Here is a 19,952-nt window from a genome sequence, read left to right as displayed (position 1 = left end):
CCGGAGTAACGAAGATACACGGAAAATGTTACAAAAGGATTTTGAAGCTAAAATGGAAACTTTTAATACATTTATGGACTATACAATGAATTGGGTTTTTGAAGCATGCCAAAATAAAAGCCTCAAACAGCAAACCTGACTTTTCTTCTAAACAATTCAGGGATTACAGAACGAAAGATGACATTTCTCCTATAGTTTCTGTAAAAACTAAAAGTCGCACAAGTTCAGCGACTATTTCAACTAGTGCCATCAGATCTCAAGAGGCAGCACATGCTGTACTGTTGGCTAAAGAAGAGAATCAAAGAAAGCAACAGGCTCTAGATATGGAAGAAGCAGTTTAAATATGCTTCGATATGCTTTGGAAGCAGCTATAGCAGAATCCGAAGCAAAATTGAGAGCTCTTTAAAAGATGCAATCGAAGCTCAGATAAACCACATTCTTATAATGTGCCTCTGAAACCAGATGTGAGAAATGAAAAGCCACAAGATGCAAGTATTCGTGACTTTCCATATAACAATGAAAGTAAAATTAAATATGCTTCGATACGCTTTGGAAGCAGCTATAGCAGAATCCGAAGCAAAATTGAGAGCTCTTTAAAAGATGCAATCGAAGCTCAGATAAACCATCCATCCATCCATTATCCAACCCGCTGAATCCGAACACAGGGTCACGGGGGTCTGCTGGAGCCAATCCCAGCCAACACAGGGCACAAGGCAGGAAACAATCCTGGGCAGGGTGCCAACCCACCGCAGGACACACACAAACACCAAGCACACACCAAGCACACACTTGGGCCAATTTAGAATCGCTAATCCACCTAACCTGCATGTGCCTCTGAAACCAGATGTGAGAAATGAAAAGCCACAAGATGCAAGTATTCGTGACTTTCCATATAACAATGAAAGTAAAAACAATCCTAAGCAACCGCTTTATGATCAACAAAATAAAGCATCAGCATCTCTTCAAAAACCGCTTTATGATAAGCGTCACGATCAACAGAAAGAACAACAGTATAAGACTCAAGTGCCTTATGTGCCATACAGAAAGATTCCAATATTTGACGGCGATTCCTTGAAATATGTGGATTTTATTAGGGCATTTGACCGAGATATCAATGAAGTAATAGGGAATCCGAGAGATAAAATGACTTCTTGGCACAGTTTACTAAAGGTCCACCTCACGAGATTGTTAAAAACTGTAAATACTTGTCACCGTTAGAAGGTTATCAAAAGCCAGAATAAAGCTCGAAAGTCTTTATGGAAACCAGCCACGGACAGGAGAAGGTCTGAGCGATTATGTGATCTCTCCTGGCGGATATACAAATATTATGCCCGACTTACAAAGTGGACAACAATTTGAAAGTAATGATAACCTTCGTACTATAGTTTCCAAACTTCCTCAAGACCTATAAGCACCGTGGCAATGCAAAGTTCAGAGTATTGAAAGTACGGAGAGCAGACAAACCCCTCTCTCCGATCCAGTGAACTTTCTGGACGAACAGACAACATCAGCTTTGGATCCCGTGTATGGCTCTACAAAGCCATACCTTTAAGAAGGAAAAGGACCACACTAATCATGAGGAGTATCCTTTGAAAGGCGTCCTGAGAGAAAGCAGTTTCGTTATAAACTTTTCTGCTGCAGACGAAAAAAGGGATTCAGACACCTCAGTCAAAACGGCGGAGACGGCTGGACGCACAAGCGGTAAGCACTGTCTTTTTGCAACAAAAATCACGATCTTAATGAATGCAGTGCAATTCAGACACTAACTTATGAAAGTAAAATTGACTTTTTCAAATCTAAAGGCTTACACTTTAAGTGCTTTAAACAAGAACATCTTAGTAAAAATTGTGAAGAGAAGATTAAATGTAGCAAATGCTCTCAATTTCATCCAGTAATTCTGCATATGAATAAGGAAAAAGGCACCAACAATAAAGCCACACCTCCTAAAGAGGAGAACGCTATGTGGGAAGAGAAGAACGTTTCTTCTGCCCTTTTTTCTGTTGAACCATTAGAGACTTGTACTGATACCGGGGCCGGTAAAGAGTGTGTCTTAGCTGTGACTCCAGTTAAATTTAAGTCTGAAATGTGTGAAAAATGTGTAGAAACACATGCTCTAAAAGACTGGCAGCTCAGTTACATTTTGCACAGAAAGTTTGCAAGAGCAGTTAAATCTTTCTGGAAGAAAGTCTCACATCTACATCAGCACTGTAGAAAGAGACAAAGTAAATAAACAGAAATTAGTAAAGTGTACAGTCTTAACAGAATTACAAGTCTGTGGAATAGAGGAAAATACATTTTTTGATTTACCAAAAGCATTCACACTGAACCCTGTACCAGTGAAAAGGGAGAACATCCCTATGCAGGAAAATGTCAAGAAATTGTCTTATTTGTCAGCATTAAGAGGAAAGACGCCTCACGCCTGGACAAACTGGTGAGGAAGGCAGGCTCTATTGTTGGCATGGAGCTGGACAGTTTAACATCTGTGGCAGAGCGAAGGGCGCTCAGCAGGCTCCTATCAATTATGGAGAATCCACTGCATCCACTAAATAATGTCATCTCCAGACAGAAGAGCAGCTTCAGCGACAGACTGCTGTCACTGTCCTGCTCCACAGACAGATTGAGGAGATCGTTCCTCCCCCAAACTATGCGACTCTTTAATTCCACCAGGGGGGGTAAACGTTAATATTTAACATTATACATAGTTATTGTCTGTTTTTTTTTTTCACCTGTATTATTATCATTCTTTAATTTAATATTATTTATTGTATCAGTATGCTGCTGCTGAAGAATGTGAATTTCCCATCGGGATTAATAAAGTATCTATCTATCTATCTATCTATCTATCTATCTATCTATCTATCTATCTATCTATCTATCTATCTATCTATCTATCTATCTATCTATCTATCTATTTAAAAGATGTGCATCTACCCCAGAAAAATGCTGACCAAAGCACTAATATTGTAATCACAATTCTATTATTAATATTGTTGTTGTTAAGTACAAATGCCCGTAAAGTTATGGAGCCATGGCAAATCATATAGTGAAGATGAAAGACTTTATGCTGTGAAAACATTCTGAGGGTGGATTGTTAATAAATTGATAAAGGACTCAGACAAAGAAAGACTGTAAAGTTATTCAGTCAATCATGTGACAATAATGGAGGTAGAACAAATGTTACTCCAACGATACAATATAGACTTTCCAGAACGCAGTTACGAAGAAAAAGAGGAAATGTCTCAGGAGGACATTAAATTCATGCGCATAGCTTCAAATAGGTGGCGCAGTGGTAGTGCTGCTGCTTTGCAGTAAGGAGACTGTGGAAGATTGTGGGTTCGCTTCCCGGTTCCTCCCTGTGTGGATAGCGCTTTGAGTACTAAGAAAAGCGCTATATAAATGTAATGAATTATTATTATTATTAAATACTGCAAGGCTGTGGATGGACACTATTGCATTAATCTACCCTTTAAAGATGAGACTCTTAAAGTGACAAACAATCAATGTATTGCAGAACAACGTGCTATTGGACTTAAAAGGAAACTTACAAAGTATCCAACATTCCATGAGGATTACAAAATTTTCATGAAAGACATTTTAGACAGAGGATATGCCATTAAGGTACCCACTGAACAGCAGACCCTTGAAAACGAGAGAGTGTGGTACATCCCTCACCATGGAGTATATCATCCAAAGAAAAATAAAATTAGAGTGGTTTTTGACTGTACAGCCACTTACCAAGGCTTTTTCCTAAATGAACAGTTGCTAAAAGGACCCGATTTAACTAATACACTCATTGGAGTTCTTACAAGATTCAGAGAGGAGCCAATTGCTCTCATAGCAGACATTAAATCAATGTTTTATCAAGTGAAAGTTCCAGATGAAGACACAGATCTTCTTCATTTCCTGTGGTGGCCTGAGGGTAATCTAAACAATGGACTAGAGGAATACAAAATGACAGTGCATCTTTTTGGTGCTACTTCGTCACCGAGTTGTGCCTCTTTTGCCTTAAGAAGAACAGCAGAGGATGCAAGAGACACAGCTACAGAGGAAGCAGTTGACACTGTATTGCATAATTTCTATGTTGATGACTGTTAAAAGTCAGTTGCTACAGAAGAACAAGCCATAAAATTGGCCAAAGATCTTTAAACCCTTTGCTTAAAGGGAGGATTTTATCTTACAAAATGGATAAGTAATAGTAGAGCACTCTTGATGTCTATTCCTGAAGAAAACAGGGTAATAGATCAAAAAGACTTGGACTTAAACCATGATTTGTTACCAGTTGAAAGAGCCTTAGGTGCACACAGACTGACAGTTTCAAGTTTCAGGTAAAGCATCAAGATAAACCTGCTACAAGACGTGGTATTCTGTCAGTGGTCAGTTCAATATATGACCCACTTGGATTTTTAGATGGACGATTTGCAGCTACTTGTGGATTACAATGTAGACAAGTGCATTAAACCGCCTGGATTTGGACAAATAATGACCACATAAATGCATCATTTTGGAGATGCTTCAGAAAACGGGTATGGTACTGTTTCCTACCTCCTTCTGACTAACAAAGAAAATGAGAGACATTGTTCATTTCTAATGGGGAAATCAAGAGTGGCACCACTAAAACCTGTCACTATACCAAGGTTAGAATTTATAGCAGCAGTGGTAGCAGTCAAAATGGGCAAAATGTTAAAACAAGAACTACAGATTCCCCTGCACGAATCAATCTTTTCAACTGACAGCATGACAGAATTAAGGTACATTGCAAATGAAAGTGCACGCTACAAAATTTTTGTTGCCAACAGACTCGCAGTGATAAGAGAGCACACACAACCCTCACAATGGAGATATATCGCATCTTCACAAAATCCTGCGGACTGAGCATCAAGAGGTTCGATAATAGAAAGCTTCATCAAAAGTAAAACTTGGATACAAAGCCCAAAATTCCTGCTACAACCACAGCATGAATGGCCTAAGAGACCGGACGAAATGGACCTGTTCATTAACGTCGATCCGGAAATCAAAAGGTGTGTAACAAATTTTGCAAGCGTAGAAGAAGAAATTGAACCAGTAAAAAGACTTGTGGAGTACTACTCAAAATGATTCAATTTAAAGAAAGCAATAGCTTGGTTCCTCAAGTTCAAAGAAGTGCTACTGCGTCTGAAAGTAGAGAGAAAGGCAATTCAATATACAGTCAGTCAATCTGGACACAGCCCAGAGAAACAAAAGACACTAATCTCAGAACATATGAAGGAATATAAATCAACAATGAGGCAAAAACCATTGTCTCTAAATGACTTGTCTAAAGCACAAGATGAACTTATTCGCCTCAGTCAACTACAAGCTTACCCAGAGGAGGTTAAAGCCTTGCACAAAAATCAGCTTGTAAAGAAAGGTAGTAAAATCAACAAACAGGACTCAGTCCTGCAAGAAGTAATATTGAGAGTTGGCGGAGGACGCAGCAAATCAGCTATGCCAGAAAAGGCAAAACACCCTGCAATCATTCAGAAGAATTCACATATTGCTACACTCATTATGTAACAAGTTCATAAAGAAATTGGACATTGTGAGCGTAATTACAAGATGCTACACCCTGTAACTCCTGGGTAAAGGGTCAAATCATTAAGACAATGCCAGATGCAAAGGGGCAGTCAGAAGAGTTTGTGTGCAACCCAAGACCGGCACACTGGACAGACTTGTGAACAACAAACTGTGCCTGTTCCAGGAAGCAGCAAATGATTGAAATGACTAATTTTTCTTTTTGCATGTCTAATTTTAATTGTGTTTGTGTTTTTATAGTAGAATTTAAGTTTTAAGTTTCTTAAGTTTGGTTTAAGTTAAGTAAAGTAGTGAAGGCTCTTATTAAGTAATGTTAAAGTAACTGATTTCTGCCCTAGCACAAACAATTAGGGGCCAGATATGTAAGAGCCATTTTCCTAGTTACAGTATATATGATTCATAAATATTTTACAAGATGACAATGCATAATCTATGGGAGGTTCCTATAACACCCATAGGTAGAATTGTATTGGTATATTCTTGCCATTTCTAACAGCTTTGAGTAAACATTATTCTTCAGTTGGTGACAGCCTTGCCATGTGTACGGTGTAGAGGCATACGGTTTTAAACCGTGACTGTGCCTGAGGGCCTATGGGCCTTTTGAGTGTGTGAAACAACTCTAAGAAAACAGTGCTTATTTAAGTACTGTACCATATGCCCGTTATCTCCCACTGTCCTATTTGTAGGACAGCGACATATATGCCTATATCTGTCGCAACGAAGCAACCACGTGATCCGGGGTACATTCACAGCAGACTTGAGGTTGTGCATCACAACACTTCCGCGAAAGCGGCCATGTGCCATATAGCGTGTGGGCGACAGGTTGTGCTTTGTGTCTTTGGAGGCAGCTTCTGATGTTCCCTACCTGTGACGGCGAGTCTGGACATTTTGTGCTAGTTTGCTGGGACGGAGAGATTGACGCAATGTAAGTAAACTATCTAACTCTCCGTATTGCTAACTTGTATTCTTTGAGTAGTGAGAAAAGCGCTATATAAATGCAAAAAATTATTATTATTATTATTCTAATCGCACTTACATAGACGTTATTCTGCGACATTTTCCACTGTCCTGTGAATAGGACATTGGGATGATCGCATGCATATAGTGCCTATATCTAAAGCGCACCTTATTTATCTTTTTTTGCGTAGCGAGACATGGCAAAAAGGTGCATCACCCTAGATGAAGTGTCACAGCTTCTGGAAGACTGCGAGGAAAAATACTCGAAAGCTACTGTCTGTGTGCTACCGCCAAATACCAGTCAATTGTCAGACGAAGATGAAGGGGATGAGGACGTTGCCAATGCAGGAAATGTAACTGTTGCTGATGTTCCGGGAGAGCTAGAAGTCGAAATGGTTGGAGAAGACATGGAAGACGACACATTGTTTGAAAATGAGGGGGATGACGCTGAAAAGGAAGAGAATCAACCATCAACAAGTTCTGCACCTCCAGCGAAACGGCCAAGGAAGAAGAAATGTCCTGCGCCGTCCTGGACAAAGCAGAAGAAGCCAGTCTTCCCAAAGACATCTGCTCTGAATGGACAGGCCGCCGGTGTTGCAGAAAATAATCTGAGACAAACTTTAGCCCAACATAATCCTGTGCAACTCTTTGAGGAGTTCTTTTCGCCAGAGATATATGACCTAATCTGTAAAGAAACAGTTCGCTATTCAACAGATTTTAGGAATGATCATGAATTTCATACATCAACTGAAGAAGTGAAGGTCTTCCTTGGGATTTTGATTATAACTGGATATCATAAAGTCCCGTCAGAAGCAGACTATTGGAGTGATGCAGAAGATCTTGTCGTACCTATTGTCAAGAATGCTATGTCCCGAAACCGATTTCAGAAATTGAAAAGTTATATTCATTTTGTGGACAATTCTACTGCAGACAGCAACATAGGTGACCGATCATTCAAGGTGAAGCCGTTGTTTGAACTCTTGAATGAGAATTTCTGTAAATTTGGCTATTTTACACCCAATATCAGCATTGATGAGATGATCGTGAAATATTATGGGAGAAACAGCCTGAAACAATTTATAAAGGGAAAGCCGATCAGATTTGGGTATAAATATTGGGCCATTTGCTCCAGCGAAGGATACTGTTACACCTTCACATTGTATTGTGGAAAGGAAACAACTGCAACAGATGTGCCACTTGGTTCTCGCGTTGTCTTGAATGCTGTACAACATATTGCTGATCCAAGCAGCTATGCTCTGTATTTTGATAACTTTTTTACAAACATGGATCTGCTCTCTCAACTGGCAGATAGAGGATTTCGAGCAACCGCTACCATTAGAGAAAACAGGATCAATAGAACATGTCCAATGAAGTCATCAAAAGAGATGAAAAAATCAGATCGTGGTGCCAGTGAGTACGTCTATGACAGAACGTCAGAGGTACTTCTCGTGCGTTGGCACGACAATAACATTGTAACAGTTGCCACTAATCATGACTCTATTGAGCCGCTTCATGATGTCAAGCGACGTGTAAAAAGCCAGAAAGAAAAGAGCACGGTGAAAATGCCTAATTTGATATATAATTACAATGCATACATGGGCGGTGTTGACCATCATGACTGGCTTGTTTCAAAATACTGTGTTTCTATACGTGGAAAGAAATGGTACTGGCCCCTGTTTACTCGCTGCATTGACATGGCAATAGTGAATGCGTGGATTCTGCACAAAAGTATCCATGGGGGAAATGCCATATCATTGAAGGATTTCAGACGAGCAATTGCCATAGTTTATTTGAAGACCACTGTCCAATGCAAGCATGCAGGAAGACCCAGGGTGCCCAGACTACCAACAGGAGCTGACATGATGCGATATGATGGCGTGGGACATTTTTTGATGCAGAGGGATAAACAGCGTCGCTGTCAGCGTGAAGGATGCAAAGGCAAGCCTAAAACATATTGCAACAAGTGCAATACAACACTTTGCCGTACTTGCTTTCAGCCATTTCATGATAAGTAGTGTTGGCATTTGGACTATGATTCCTCTTATGTTTGGTAACTTTCTTGTAAGGACATAATTGTGAGCAATAAATGTATATGTTCTCATATTGTACATAGAGCTTCTGTTATGTGAAGTCATCCCAGTGTCCTATTTAGAGGACAGGCTGTATCTACATAAGTAAACAAAAAGAAACATGATTACATGGTTTTTCTGTTCCAGGGACTCCAAATGACAATAACTTTACAACGGAAACAAAAAAATTAAAAAAAAATTAATTTGGGAGATAACGGGTTTTAAGGAGTACAGAAGAAGAAATTAAGAACCTTTAAGTATAGAAAGAAGAAGTAAAGAACTTTAAAGTACAGAAATAACTAAAGTTTCTCAAGAAAAGCTAAGTTTGGAGAAGATACAGTACATTTTTCCTTTTTTTGCCTTTTATTCTACGTGTGTAACTATTTTTTCTTTTGTTCTTGTGTGGATTATTTGCTTTTAACTTTCACTAAATAATTTTAAAACGAACTTTGGGACTGAGAGATTTCTTTCAACACGCATTTTACCCGTGCTTGATCTCGCCTTACTCGCTCAAGCAATTTGGAGTAGACAATCACCTTACCTTCACTACAAACACTTGTGGAATGGCATTTTCACTTTCTGAGTACTGTGGATTCTCCACAAATAATTGAGACAAAGATGAATTTTCAAATCTTAGCACGGTGCATATCACTTACTATCATTCAAAGATGCATTCCAGAAGATGGCTACAAGTTAAATGAAAAGGCATTCACTGCATGCAGTGTAAATCATTATTAAGCATCATGAACCACTATTATTTAGAGATCCAAGTTATCTGTATTGTCACTTGCTGAAAAAACAATTTAAAAGATAATGGTTATTGTTAAAACAGCAACCTTTGTCAGATAAGAACATAAGAAAATAAGATATCTGACAAATGAGAAGAGTCCATTCATTCAATCAAGCTAGTTTGTTTAGCTGATAGCTTCAACTGCATGGCCCAGCGTTCAAGATTACCTCCACTCTTTGCATAAAAAAAGAGCTTTCTGGCTTTAGTCCCAAATGTACTTTCCCTTGATTTCCATTGGCATCCTCAAGAACGTGATTCACCATTAACATAAAAGAATTCTGCTGGATCTACTTTATCAATGTTTTTGAGAATTTTGAAAACCTGTATTATTAAGTCTCCTCTGCTTCAGACTAAAACAGGTTTAAATAGTCTGTCAGATTACAACATGTCCGTAAGTCCTGGGATGCAGTTGGTTGCTCTCCTCTACGAAGATTTGAATGCTGCTATGTTTTTCTTGTAGTGTGCTGACCAGAATTGCACACAATACTCCAAATGTGGTCTAACTAGTGCAATGAATCTTGTGAGCATAATGTATCTTGATATACATTTAACAGTTTTAACAATATAACCTAATACATTTGCCATTTTAATCACTTGTCTACATTGTTTAGATTATGAAATGTTGTGTCAACATAAATCCCTACATACATCCAATTTTAGTATCATCTGCAAATTTCACAAGTTTACTAACTACACTGAAATCTGTCATTAACACTAGAATCCCTGGAGCCTACGAATATATTTGTAATGCCAGGCCACCTTAAATTCTCTCGCACCTCTTCATCAGCGTCTTTGTTTCGCAAATCTGTCAATCAGCACAGTAGGCAACCTATTATCCCATCCACCACCAAGGCAGCTGAAGTCAACTCAGACGCAAAATTCTCAGAGCTGAAGTCTCTTTATCTCGGAGTTAGGTGTCTGGAATTGTATAGGGTAAATAATATATTACATGTGTGTTCCATGTCTACAAAGATCTGTGTAAATGTAGGATGACAGGAAATGCGAGGCAAGAAATGTTGAACAAGAATGCTGACATGAAATGTACTGTATAATGTGTGAAGAATGACAGTCCAAATATCAAATAAACACTTTCACAAAAGGTATAACAAAACAAGTGCTTTTATTCAAGAATAAAACCAAAGAAAAAGAAATTATTCAATTTACATATTCCTGTCCATGTATAAAAAACAAAGCTCAAATATCAATTGAAACAACCTAAACATGTCAGCTTGGCTGGTGCAGAGGTAAGAACGGCTGCCTCATAATCAAGAGGTCACGGGTTTGAGCCCGGGTCCTAGTGAGCTGCTATTATTATTACCAATATATAATAAAAACATACATTTAATTTGATCTGTAACATATTTTCGTGGGCTTCAGGGATTCTACTGTTAATGAAATTCAGAAAAAGTAATGGTTCCAGGATAGACACCAGTGATGGACTTCACTCCATATGAAGCATTCTCCTCTTATTTGTGCTTTCAACTGTACAACTTTACAATTTGTAAAAAACATTCCAATATTAAGTTACAATAATGAATAATGTATGCAAAAGTCATGCAATACTAACAATAAATGTACTGCAGATAAATACTCACCTCTCCCTTTTGACTAATGATAGGAACAGCATACTGAAATTTTACATCATAGAAAAGGCAAGAAAGGAAAACATTAGCCACGCCAATCAAGGTATGATTCTCCTCTTCATCAAAGAAAGGATCAGCTCTTTTTAAATATGAATGCATGACCTACAATAGACAGTGAATGGGTACAAATCTAATTAATTAAAAAGAAAACACTTAAAAGCATAACATTGTATAAGAAATGTAAAAGGAAGTGGTGCAAGAAAATTACCAAGAATACTTAGTGTAAACCAGAAAAAACATTTAGTTTGCTGAAATAATCAGTAGTAAAAACATATAAGTAACTTACTAACTCAAAACTTGTTCAATCTAACATTCAGGATTAATAATTGATTAAATACATTTCACATAGCACTTTTCTAACTACTCCAAGCCCTTTACTCAAAGAGTGGGGAGCCACTTCAAAAACCACCAACCATTTGGATGACGCGATGGCAACCATTCCCACACCAATATGCTCACCACACATTAGTTAGTAGATGGTGAAGTGGTGAGATAGTTGGTCAGTTAGGGACAAGGGATGATTAAGCATCCAGAATTACCAGGCTTTGGTAGTCATTTAAACCAGAACATCTGGAAATGCCCTACTCTTCCCAAATGGAAATCTAGGGATTTTGTATGACTAGAAAGAGTTAGGACCTTGGTTTTACATCTTATCCAAAGGACAGTGCCATTTTAACAGTATAGTGCATCTGTCACTGCAGTGAGTGATTCGGATCATCACAAAGACCACAGGGTAAGCACCCCTTTTGGCCTCACCAACACATCTTCCAGTAGTAACCCAAGCAAGCACTGGCTGGGCCCAAACATCCTTAGATTCAGGTGGTATATATTTTCTGAAATGCATGTTGTATTGCTGCAGACTATACATGAAAATACGCCAGATGATGACAAGTAATGTTTACACTTGATAAAGGCAAATACAAAGATATAAAGGCACAGCAAGAAAACCATTGACAGGAAAACTAAGTAGGGTCATGCAGACAGTAAGTAATGAGCCATACAGGATTTTCATCATCAAAGTTCTTCCACTCTTGGTAAAGCTCCCTCATATCCACAAGTCTATTTTCCAGTTTCTCCAAGGCCCATATTTGTTTACTTTTCCCCTTTCTGCGCACATGCACAGCTGGCTCACTTAGTACCGCATCCCACTAGAGGAACAAAAAAACAAATCAGAGTAATATCATTAAACATCTGAAGATAATGTTTTCATCAAAACAAAGAGCAGCTTTAAACTGACAGGATACTGCATACAGTACAACTTTTTGAAGTATTTAATTTTTTAATAGCATCTTAACACAATAGAGATGTGAACAGCTATTAGAATTTCTTTTCAAATTATTCCAAAAGCTGTATTTTGAATCTAAAATTCAACATTCATTCATACATCTAAAATGTTGCTTTTTGTGTATTTAACACTGAACTTAATTTACTATATCTCTCTCTCAACATCTGACTTCTGTCAACTTCCTCTTCTTTATATGACAGATTGTTTTTACTCATATTCTACCTAATATATCCTTAAATTCTGTGCAAATCGGTGGCGCAGTGGTAGCGCTGCTGCCTCGCAGTTAGGAGACCCGGGTTCGCTTCCCGGGTCCTCCCTGCGTGGAGTTTGTATGTTCTCCCCATGTCTGCGTGGGTTTCCTCTCACAGTCCAAAGACATGCAGGTTAGGTGCATTGGCGATTCTAAATTGTCTCTAGTGTGTGCTTGGTGTGTGTGTGTGTGCCCTGTGGTGGGCTGGCTCCCTGCCCGGGGTTTGTTTCCTGCCTTGCGCCCTGTGTTGGCTAGGATTGGCTCCAGCAGACACCCGTGACCCTGTAGTTAGGATATAGCAGGTTGGATAATGGATGGATGGATTCTGTACAAATATTTTTTGTCTAAATCCTGCATTCATTTTATTAATCCATTCATTAATCAAAAATAAAATTCAGTTATTAAAAAGCAAGTTTACAGTGTCAGGCATAAAGACACAATCCAACAGGTTAGCACTTTAAAAACCTAGGCTTTCACAAACTTGCACTGGGTCTAACCAGTTTAGAGCTGTCCTTCAACCTAACCTGTCTATGGTCCATGGACAAAAAGCAAAAGTACCCAGAAAAACCTCTGTGTTAAATATGGATTTAATGTGGAAACTTCTTACAAACAATGTAGAATGATTAGCTTAATAGTTCAGAAATGGTTTTATAACTCAATGATTGTTAGCTCCTACTCACAGTCTTATTTACTACACTATACACCTCACCATAGGTCAGGGTAAGGACATAGAATGATTGGAAAATCAAAAACTTTGTTTAAGGACTTACTTCATCCTTTACTATCACTATTTAGTACAATGTTCTCATCACTGTCACTAATGTGCAAAACTAATGGTAAATTTTGTTATCACCTCACTTATGACCAAGATGCAGAGGTGTCAATGTCTAATTCGAAAAACTAGAGAAACCATGACTTAACACTAGAAATAACAGAGCCAACGAAAAAACTTGTAAATCCGGCCCACCTTAAATCCCTTAGCACCTCTCCGTCAGCCCCTTTTGTCTTCTAAATGTGTCGATAAGCCCAAGCAGCAAGCAGCCTGCTATACCATCTCCCCACCGCCTCAGAAGGGGCAAGAAGTTCTCCCAGTTCCTGCCTTGATTGATTACCTGGGAGTGAGCTACCCAGAATTGAAAGGGGAAATAATTTGATATATGTTTTGTTCCTACAACAATCTATGTAAACACATAGTTAAAACAGAAACGTTTTTCATGTTTTAGTAATAAATGACAAAATGTAGACATAAACTGTATAATGTGTGAAGGCTGATGGCCAAATATCAAATAAATACTTTCACAAAAGGTGCACGTACAATACCACAGTTCCGTGGAGTAACGGTAAGATCCGCTGATTTATAATCTAGAGGTAGTGAGTTTGAAACTGTCTCCCCGGCAAATTTACCATTTTGAGTAGTGAGCTGCTCTTATTGTTAATATTATACAATAAAAACCATACATTTGCTTTGTGTCTGTAACAGCCGGTACAAATTTATAGTACTTGTAAAAGTTAGCATTTTTTTTCCCACTTTTATTCTCTCAGTCACGATCATGATACAAAACCGACCCCCCCACCCCAGATCTGACACAGTTACTTTTTATCAGAAACTGGGAATAATTGTAGATGTGAGTGGTGTTTTGAAACAATAGAACTGGAAATTCTCTGATCTGGAGGGATAAAAGCTGACACACAAACGGTGGTGAATCTGCCTGTGTTGATATGGATCCAGTCCTATGCAGGGTACATACAAATGCACCTTCCCACCCACATTCACTCACTCATCCACTCACATTCAGGACAGTTTAGAATTACCAATCCAAATACCATATACATGTCTTTGTGGAAGTTTGCATGTTCTCCCCGTGTCAGCGTGGGTTTCCTCTGGGCGCTCCGGTTTCCTCCCACAGTCCAAAGACATGCAGGTTAGGTGGATTGGCGATTCTAAATTGGCCCTAGTGTGTGCTTGGTGTGTGGGTGTCCTGCAGTGGGTTGGCACCCTGCCTGGGATTGGTTCCTGTCTTGTGCCCTGTGTTGGCTGGGATTGGCTCCAGCAGACCCCCGTGACCCTGTGTTCAGATTCAGTGGGTTGGATAATGGATGGATGGATGTCTTTGTGGATTGGTAGGATAACCAGAAGACAGAAACTCATAGATACACAGGATGGACATGCAAATACCATACATGACAATCAGTAGTAGGATTCGTATTAAAAAAATAAGTAGTTGAAACAGGGATTTTGTTATAATGGAGTCAGAACATAGCACAATCTTTCAGAATGTACAGTTAACAAATTTGACTGCAGAATGTCAAATTCGATGGCAACGTCTATTTTCTTCTTGCTAGCATCGAACGCACATTCAAATGCAAGAATTAAAAAAAAAAAGGATTATGGTGTGGAGGTGTTCATAGGGTAAAATATCTAATTTTTTTAAGCAGATTTGAGTAGAATAAACACAAGGGAAGCTCAGCAGTAAGCACTTTAGCTGTAGAGCAAGACAAAAATTAATCCTTAATCTGATCAATGTCAAACCATACCTTGAGAAACCTGAAAATATCCTTTAGAGCTCCGCAAGTAGAACTGAAGTCAAATCTAATTGTCAGTTATATAACCACAATGCCTCTAATCTGAAGTAAAATTTCTCAAGATCCACAGCTCCAACAGTGTAACAATTATCAAGTAAACCAAGCCACATAAACATGCAATTTAAATGGCTGTTCAGGGGAGCTCCTGAACCGCAATTTTTAAGACAAATGCAGAAGACGTACACATATTTTGCAGCTTTCTTTTAAATGAAAAATAACTTTGTTGTAATGAAATTTGCAGAACAAATGGACTTCGCTGTATTGAGTTTTTCTCTAAAAGTTGGCCAGGACCAAAAAAATTTGTAAAATGAGGATTTCATTAAAATGGACTTTGTTCTAACGGAATTTAACCTGTGTATTAAATACCTTTCTTACTGGATCAGCTGCTTGAAAATAACTACGCTCATAACCACAGCATCTGGTAAGCACCTGGTAAACATGTTTTCTTTGAGCGTCTTTGCTCTTTTAACACTAAAATCCCTGAAGCCTACAAAAAAACTCATAATCCTGGCGTGACGTGAAGTGTATAATGTGTGAAGACTTTAGTCCAGATATCAAATAAACACGTGCGTTTTTATTCAAGAATGTAACCAAAGTAAAAAAAAAAAAAAAAAAAAATGTTGCTGTCAATAAGTTTAATATCTGAGCTCAAATATCACTTGACAGGAAGTTGATACATATACTGGAATGGTGTAGAGGTAAGAACTGCTGCCTTATAACTCAAAGATACCAGTTTCGAGACCAGGAGCTCAGCGTTTTAAGTAGTGAGCTGCTACTATTATTATTATTATTATTATTACTATATGTAATCAGAACATAAGTTTAATACGTCACTGTCCTCTGTACAAATATATTTTGTAAATCTACTTTTCTTTCCATTTACATGCACAGTTGACACAGATTTAGCACAGAGGCTCATCATTTAGAACTGCTAGGCAAAGCATAAGACAAGACAGATAAAGACAGCTGGGGAAATGTGCACTATTTTTCATCTGTCAGAGTCAGCATGAAGTTGTATCCTCTTTGCCTTGTTTGGAATTGTATTATTCACCTAAGTGGGGGCCTGTACATGAAGAAAGAGTATAAAGTCTTGGAACATTGCCCGGCACACCTCTGAAGCCGACGGACGGATGGGAGATAATGTCGTCCGATCCTGAAAATTCTTCCAACACAGCGACGAAAGTGGCAGACTCTACACATCGGGCCGCCTCTCCCAAACTGGATTCTTGCCTTTAGCTTCCTTCGTCTGTTATGCAGCATAAGCCGTCATTAAAGAAAGCTAAGTTATTTCTCCTATGTGATTTCTTACCGCAGTATCACTAAAGGAGGGGTAATGCCTTTTAATATCATATCTATATAGATTCAGGTTATGTAACACACCGCAATTACAAAAGAACTCATCCCAACAAGGGAGCTAACACCCCCTGCTGGACACACTATAATATAATAAAAACATGCATTTGATTTGAGTCTGTAACACCTGGTGTAAATTTTAGCTACATGTAAAAGTTAGTGCTTGTTTTTTTATTATTTAGTTTTATTCTCTCAGTGATGTTCACGTGGTACAACGAACTTGCCTCTCCCTCTCTGAGTTGATGGCATTTATCTTCATTCTTTTTACAAGAGCAGCGCTGTTGCTGATGCCTGCTCAGCACTATTGTTGTACTGACAATCAAAGATACGATGTCCCGTGACCGCTATCAGACTGGACAAAGGCAGGACCGTAATAAGAGACAGCTTCTTCACAGCACTTTCACTGGAGAATAGACTGCAACACAACTCTGTTTGGCACCATAAAGTAAACTGGGACTTCCACCTGCAGCTGAAGTCATTTCAGTAAGCGAGCAATTTGCCACAATGCTGTTTAGATCTGGCAGTGCCATGATGATGGTGTATGTGCCCAAAAAGAAGAACCCTTTGATTTCAGTCTGTAACAGCTGGTGTGAAGTTTTGCTACCTGTAAAAGATATCGCTGAAGGCATATCAGCAGAAGAACAAAGCATTTCTGAGATTTTTGGGGTATTTACAGTTTTTCTGTTGTGGGGTTTCTTTCAGCTCCCCCACCCACCCCCCACATTGCTTCCCATTGTACAGCATTGGTCACGACTGGCATCTATTATCTTAAACTTTTTCTCTCCATTCTGAAAGTACAAGGTTAATTTTTTTTCTTGGCCATCACTACAAACATCATGGGGCAAGTAGCATGTTAAAAATACTTCCTTTTTTTGGGTGGGGTATTCCTTAAAATTGGTGGTCTCAAATTAAAGCTGGCTTTACTACATTATTTCAAAAAATACCTATTATAATTATGTAATCACCTTAATAAAAAGTATATAATGTGTTTTTATGCTGTTTTCTTTTGTAATATGCTTTAACTTCTCAGATATATTGTCACCAAAAGGAAATTGTATATGACTGCTTCTTTTACACTGCAAATATGCAGCTCAAAATATAACAATTGTGACACATGTGCGCATGGGAGGCAGCCAAAGGGCTTGAATTAGGGCAATTCCAAATCACACCAGGATGTGGCAGAGTGCACTGACTCTTTTTCTCCCTTTCCTGCAGACCATTCACGGGAGATTCCACCAGGCCCTCTTGACGTCACTTCTGGGTCCGAGCCTATGGATGAAGACCTTGCTGGCTCCAGCCCCTGTAATGTTATGTACGGGCTTGAGCCTATGGCTGAAGACCCTTGTGAGCCCGACCCCTTTGACCTCACTTTCTGTCTTCCCCTTTAAAAGTCTGCACCTTTACCCTATTCCCTCAGTCCTGTTTTGGACTCGGTTTAGTGCACATCTGTGCTGTTTATATTTTTGCAGCTTTGCAGCCAGGATACCAAATGTACGGGTGGCTGCCCCAAACCTTGTTATGACTCAATTTCTGACACAAGTAAATAGATGAAAACCCACACAGAAAAGAGGATAACATAAATTACCCAGGATGCTGAATCAGTGAATCACCTGTATATTAAACAACATTTTTATTGGTATCATATTTTTTTTTAAACACAATGTATACTTAAGCTTACCTTATGCAGCTTGTGATGCACAATTATGTGAGAAAAGATTCAATACATATAAAAAAATAAAATAAAACTCAAAGTAAAAATTTAAAACAGGCATAGGTTTAATACCAATCTTTTAGGTATTAAGAGTACATCATTAAGTTTTAATAAAAGTATTCATCTTTGCTTTTTAACATAGTTTTGCACAACAATAACAATTCTCAGATACCGTAAGTTAGTGTTCTTTTAAAAACAAAAAATACTGTAGCTTAAACTCTATAGCATGCTACTATAGCATTACTATACAGTACATTACTTTAATGTTTTCATAAATCATACCTTTTTGTTAGCATTGAGATTGCTTGCTGGTATCTGAAGGGTTACGTAATACTCTGTTTTCTTTTCTAACTCCTGTGCAATGAAGCTAGCTTCCTGAACCAAAAGATTTGCTCTTACAATCTGCTCCTTTAACTTCCGTAGGCTAACTCTTAGGAGTTCTTCCCTAAGAGAAAAACAAAATAAAATTTTGCAATTAAAACAACCACAGCAATATAAAAACATAGTATACTGAATAAAGAAAAATGTCAGAAGTGTCAATTATTTAAAATTCTCCTTCATTTCCAGATGAAACATAGCCAAATTATATTTAATACTGTAAATTTTAATGCAAGCTGAAGAGTTTAAGTTAATGGTACCCAGTAGCCTTCCATAATTTGCACTGTCTTTGAAAGACAAACAGGATTATTAAAGACATAAGCCATTCAGCACATTTCTCTTCTCACTCCTCCATTCTGACAAACAGTGAAGGACCATTCCAACTAACACCAATTCATTTGTAGTCAAGAATCATAAGGTTTTTAGAACCTTAGAACAATCCAAATGAGAATAGGCCATTTAGCACAGCAAAGCTTGCCGTTCCTATTTACTTAATTCCTCTAAAATAATATCAAGTCTAGTTTTGAAATTCCCTAAAGCCCTATTGTCTACCACACTGCTTGGCAGCTTATTCCATGTGCCTGTGGTTCTCTGTGTAAAGAAAAACTTCCTAATGTTTGTGCAAAATTTACTCTTAAATTGAAAACTTTTTCAATTGTGTCCCCATGTTCTTGATGAACTCATTTTGAAAGAAGTGTCTTAATTGACAGTACTATCACCCTTCATAATTTTAAACATATCAATCATGTCTCCTCTTAATCTTCTTTTGGTTAACACTAGAATCCCTAAATCTACGAAAAAGCTTGTAATCCCAGGCCACCTTAAATTCATTGGCACCTCTCCATTAGCGTCTTTTGTTCTGTAAATGTGTCGATCAGCACAAGCAGCCTGTTATCCCAAACCACCACCAGCACAGCTCAACTCAGGGAAAAAGTTCTCCCAGCTCAAGTCTTACTTATCGTATTGTGAGGTTACCTGGAGTTGTACAGGGTAAATAATACATATTTTTTTTAACACATGTATTTCATGTCTACAACGATCTATGTAAATATAGGATGACAGGAAATGTGAGAAATGCAAGAAATGTTGAACACATAGCTAAAACAGAAGCTTTTTTTCATGTTATAGTACGACAAAATTTTGACATGAAATGTGAAGACTGAAGTCCAAATATCAAATAAACACTTTCACAAAAAGTACATGTATAACAAAACAAGTGCACCGTTATTCAAGAATATAACCAAAGAAAAAGAAATCAGGTTAGGGTACGATGCTGACAACACCGTTTGGGTGGTGCAGCGGTAAGAACTGCTGACTCATAATCAAGAGGTTGCTGGTTTGATTCTGACCGCTTCCCAGAATTACTGTTTTGAGTAGTGAGCT

General features: G+C 38.3%; 1 protein-coding gene across 1 annotated transcript in view; it reads right to left on the bottom strand.

The window, feature by feature from the left end:
- Nucleotides 1-19,952, bottom strand: part of LOC114649345 (kinesin-like protein KIF13B) — a 664,407-nt gene that overhangs the window by 300,455 nt on the left and 344,000 nt on the right. Inside the window, exons 18-20 of the mRNA XM_051924704.1 lie at nt 18,474-18,636; nt 12,011-12,157; nt 10,962-11,111 (exon numbers count right to left, since the gene is read on the bottom strand). Coding sequence (XP_051780664.1) covers nt 10,962-11,111; nt 12,011-12,157; nt 18,474-18,636 — 460 coding nt within the window. The remainder of the gene's footprint in view (nt 1-10,961; nt 11,112-12,010; nt 12,158-18,473; nt 18,637-19,952) is intronic.

This window comes from Erpetoichthys calabaricus, chromosome 3, assembly GCF_900747795.2.
Source record: "Erpetoichthys calabaricus chromosome 3, fErpCal1.3, whole genome shotgun sequence".
Taxonomy (NCBI): domain Eukaryota; kingdom Metazoa; phylum Chordata; class Cladistia; order Polypteriformes; family Polypteridae; genus Erpetoichthys; species Erpetoichthys calabaricus.
Note: the sequence above shows the minus strand (reverse complement) of the source record. Positions and strands in the feature narration are given on the sequence as shown.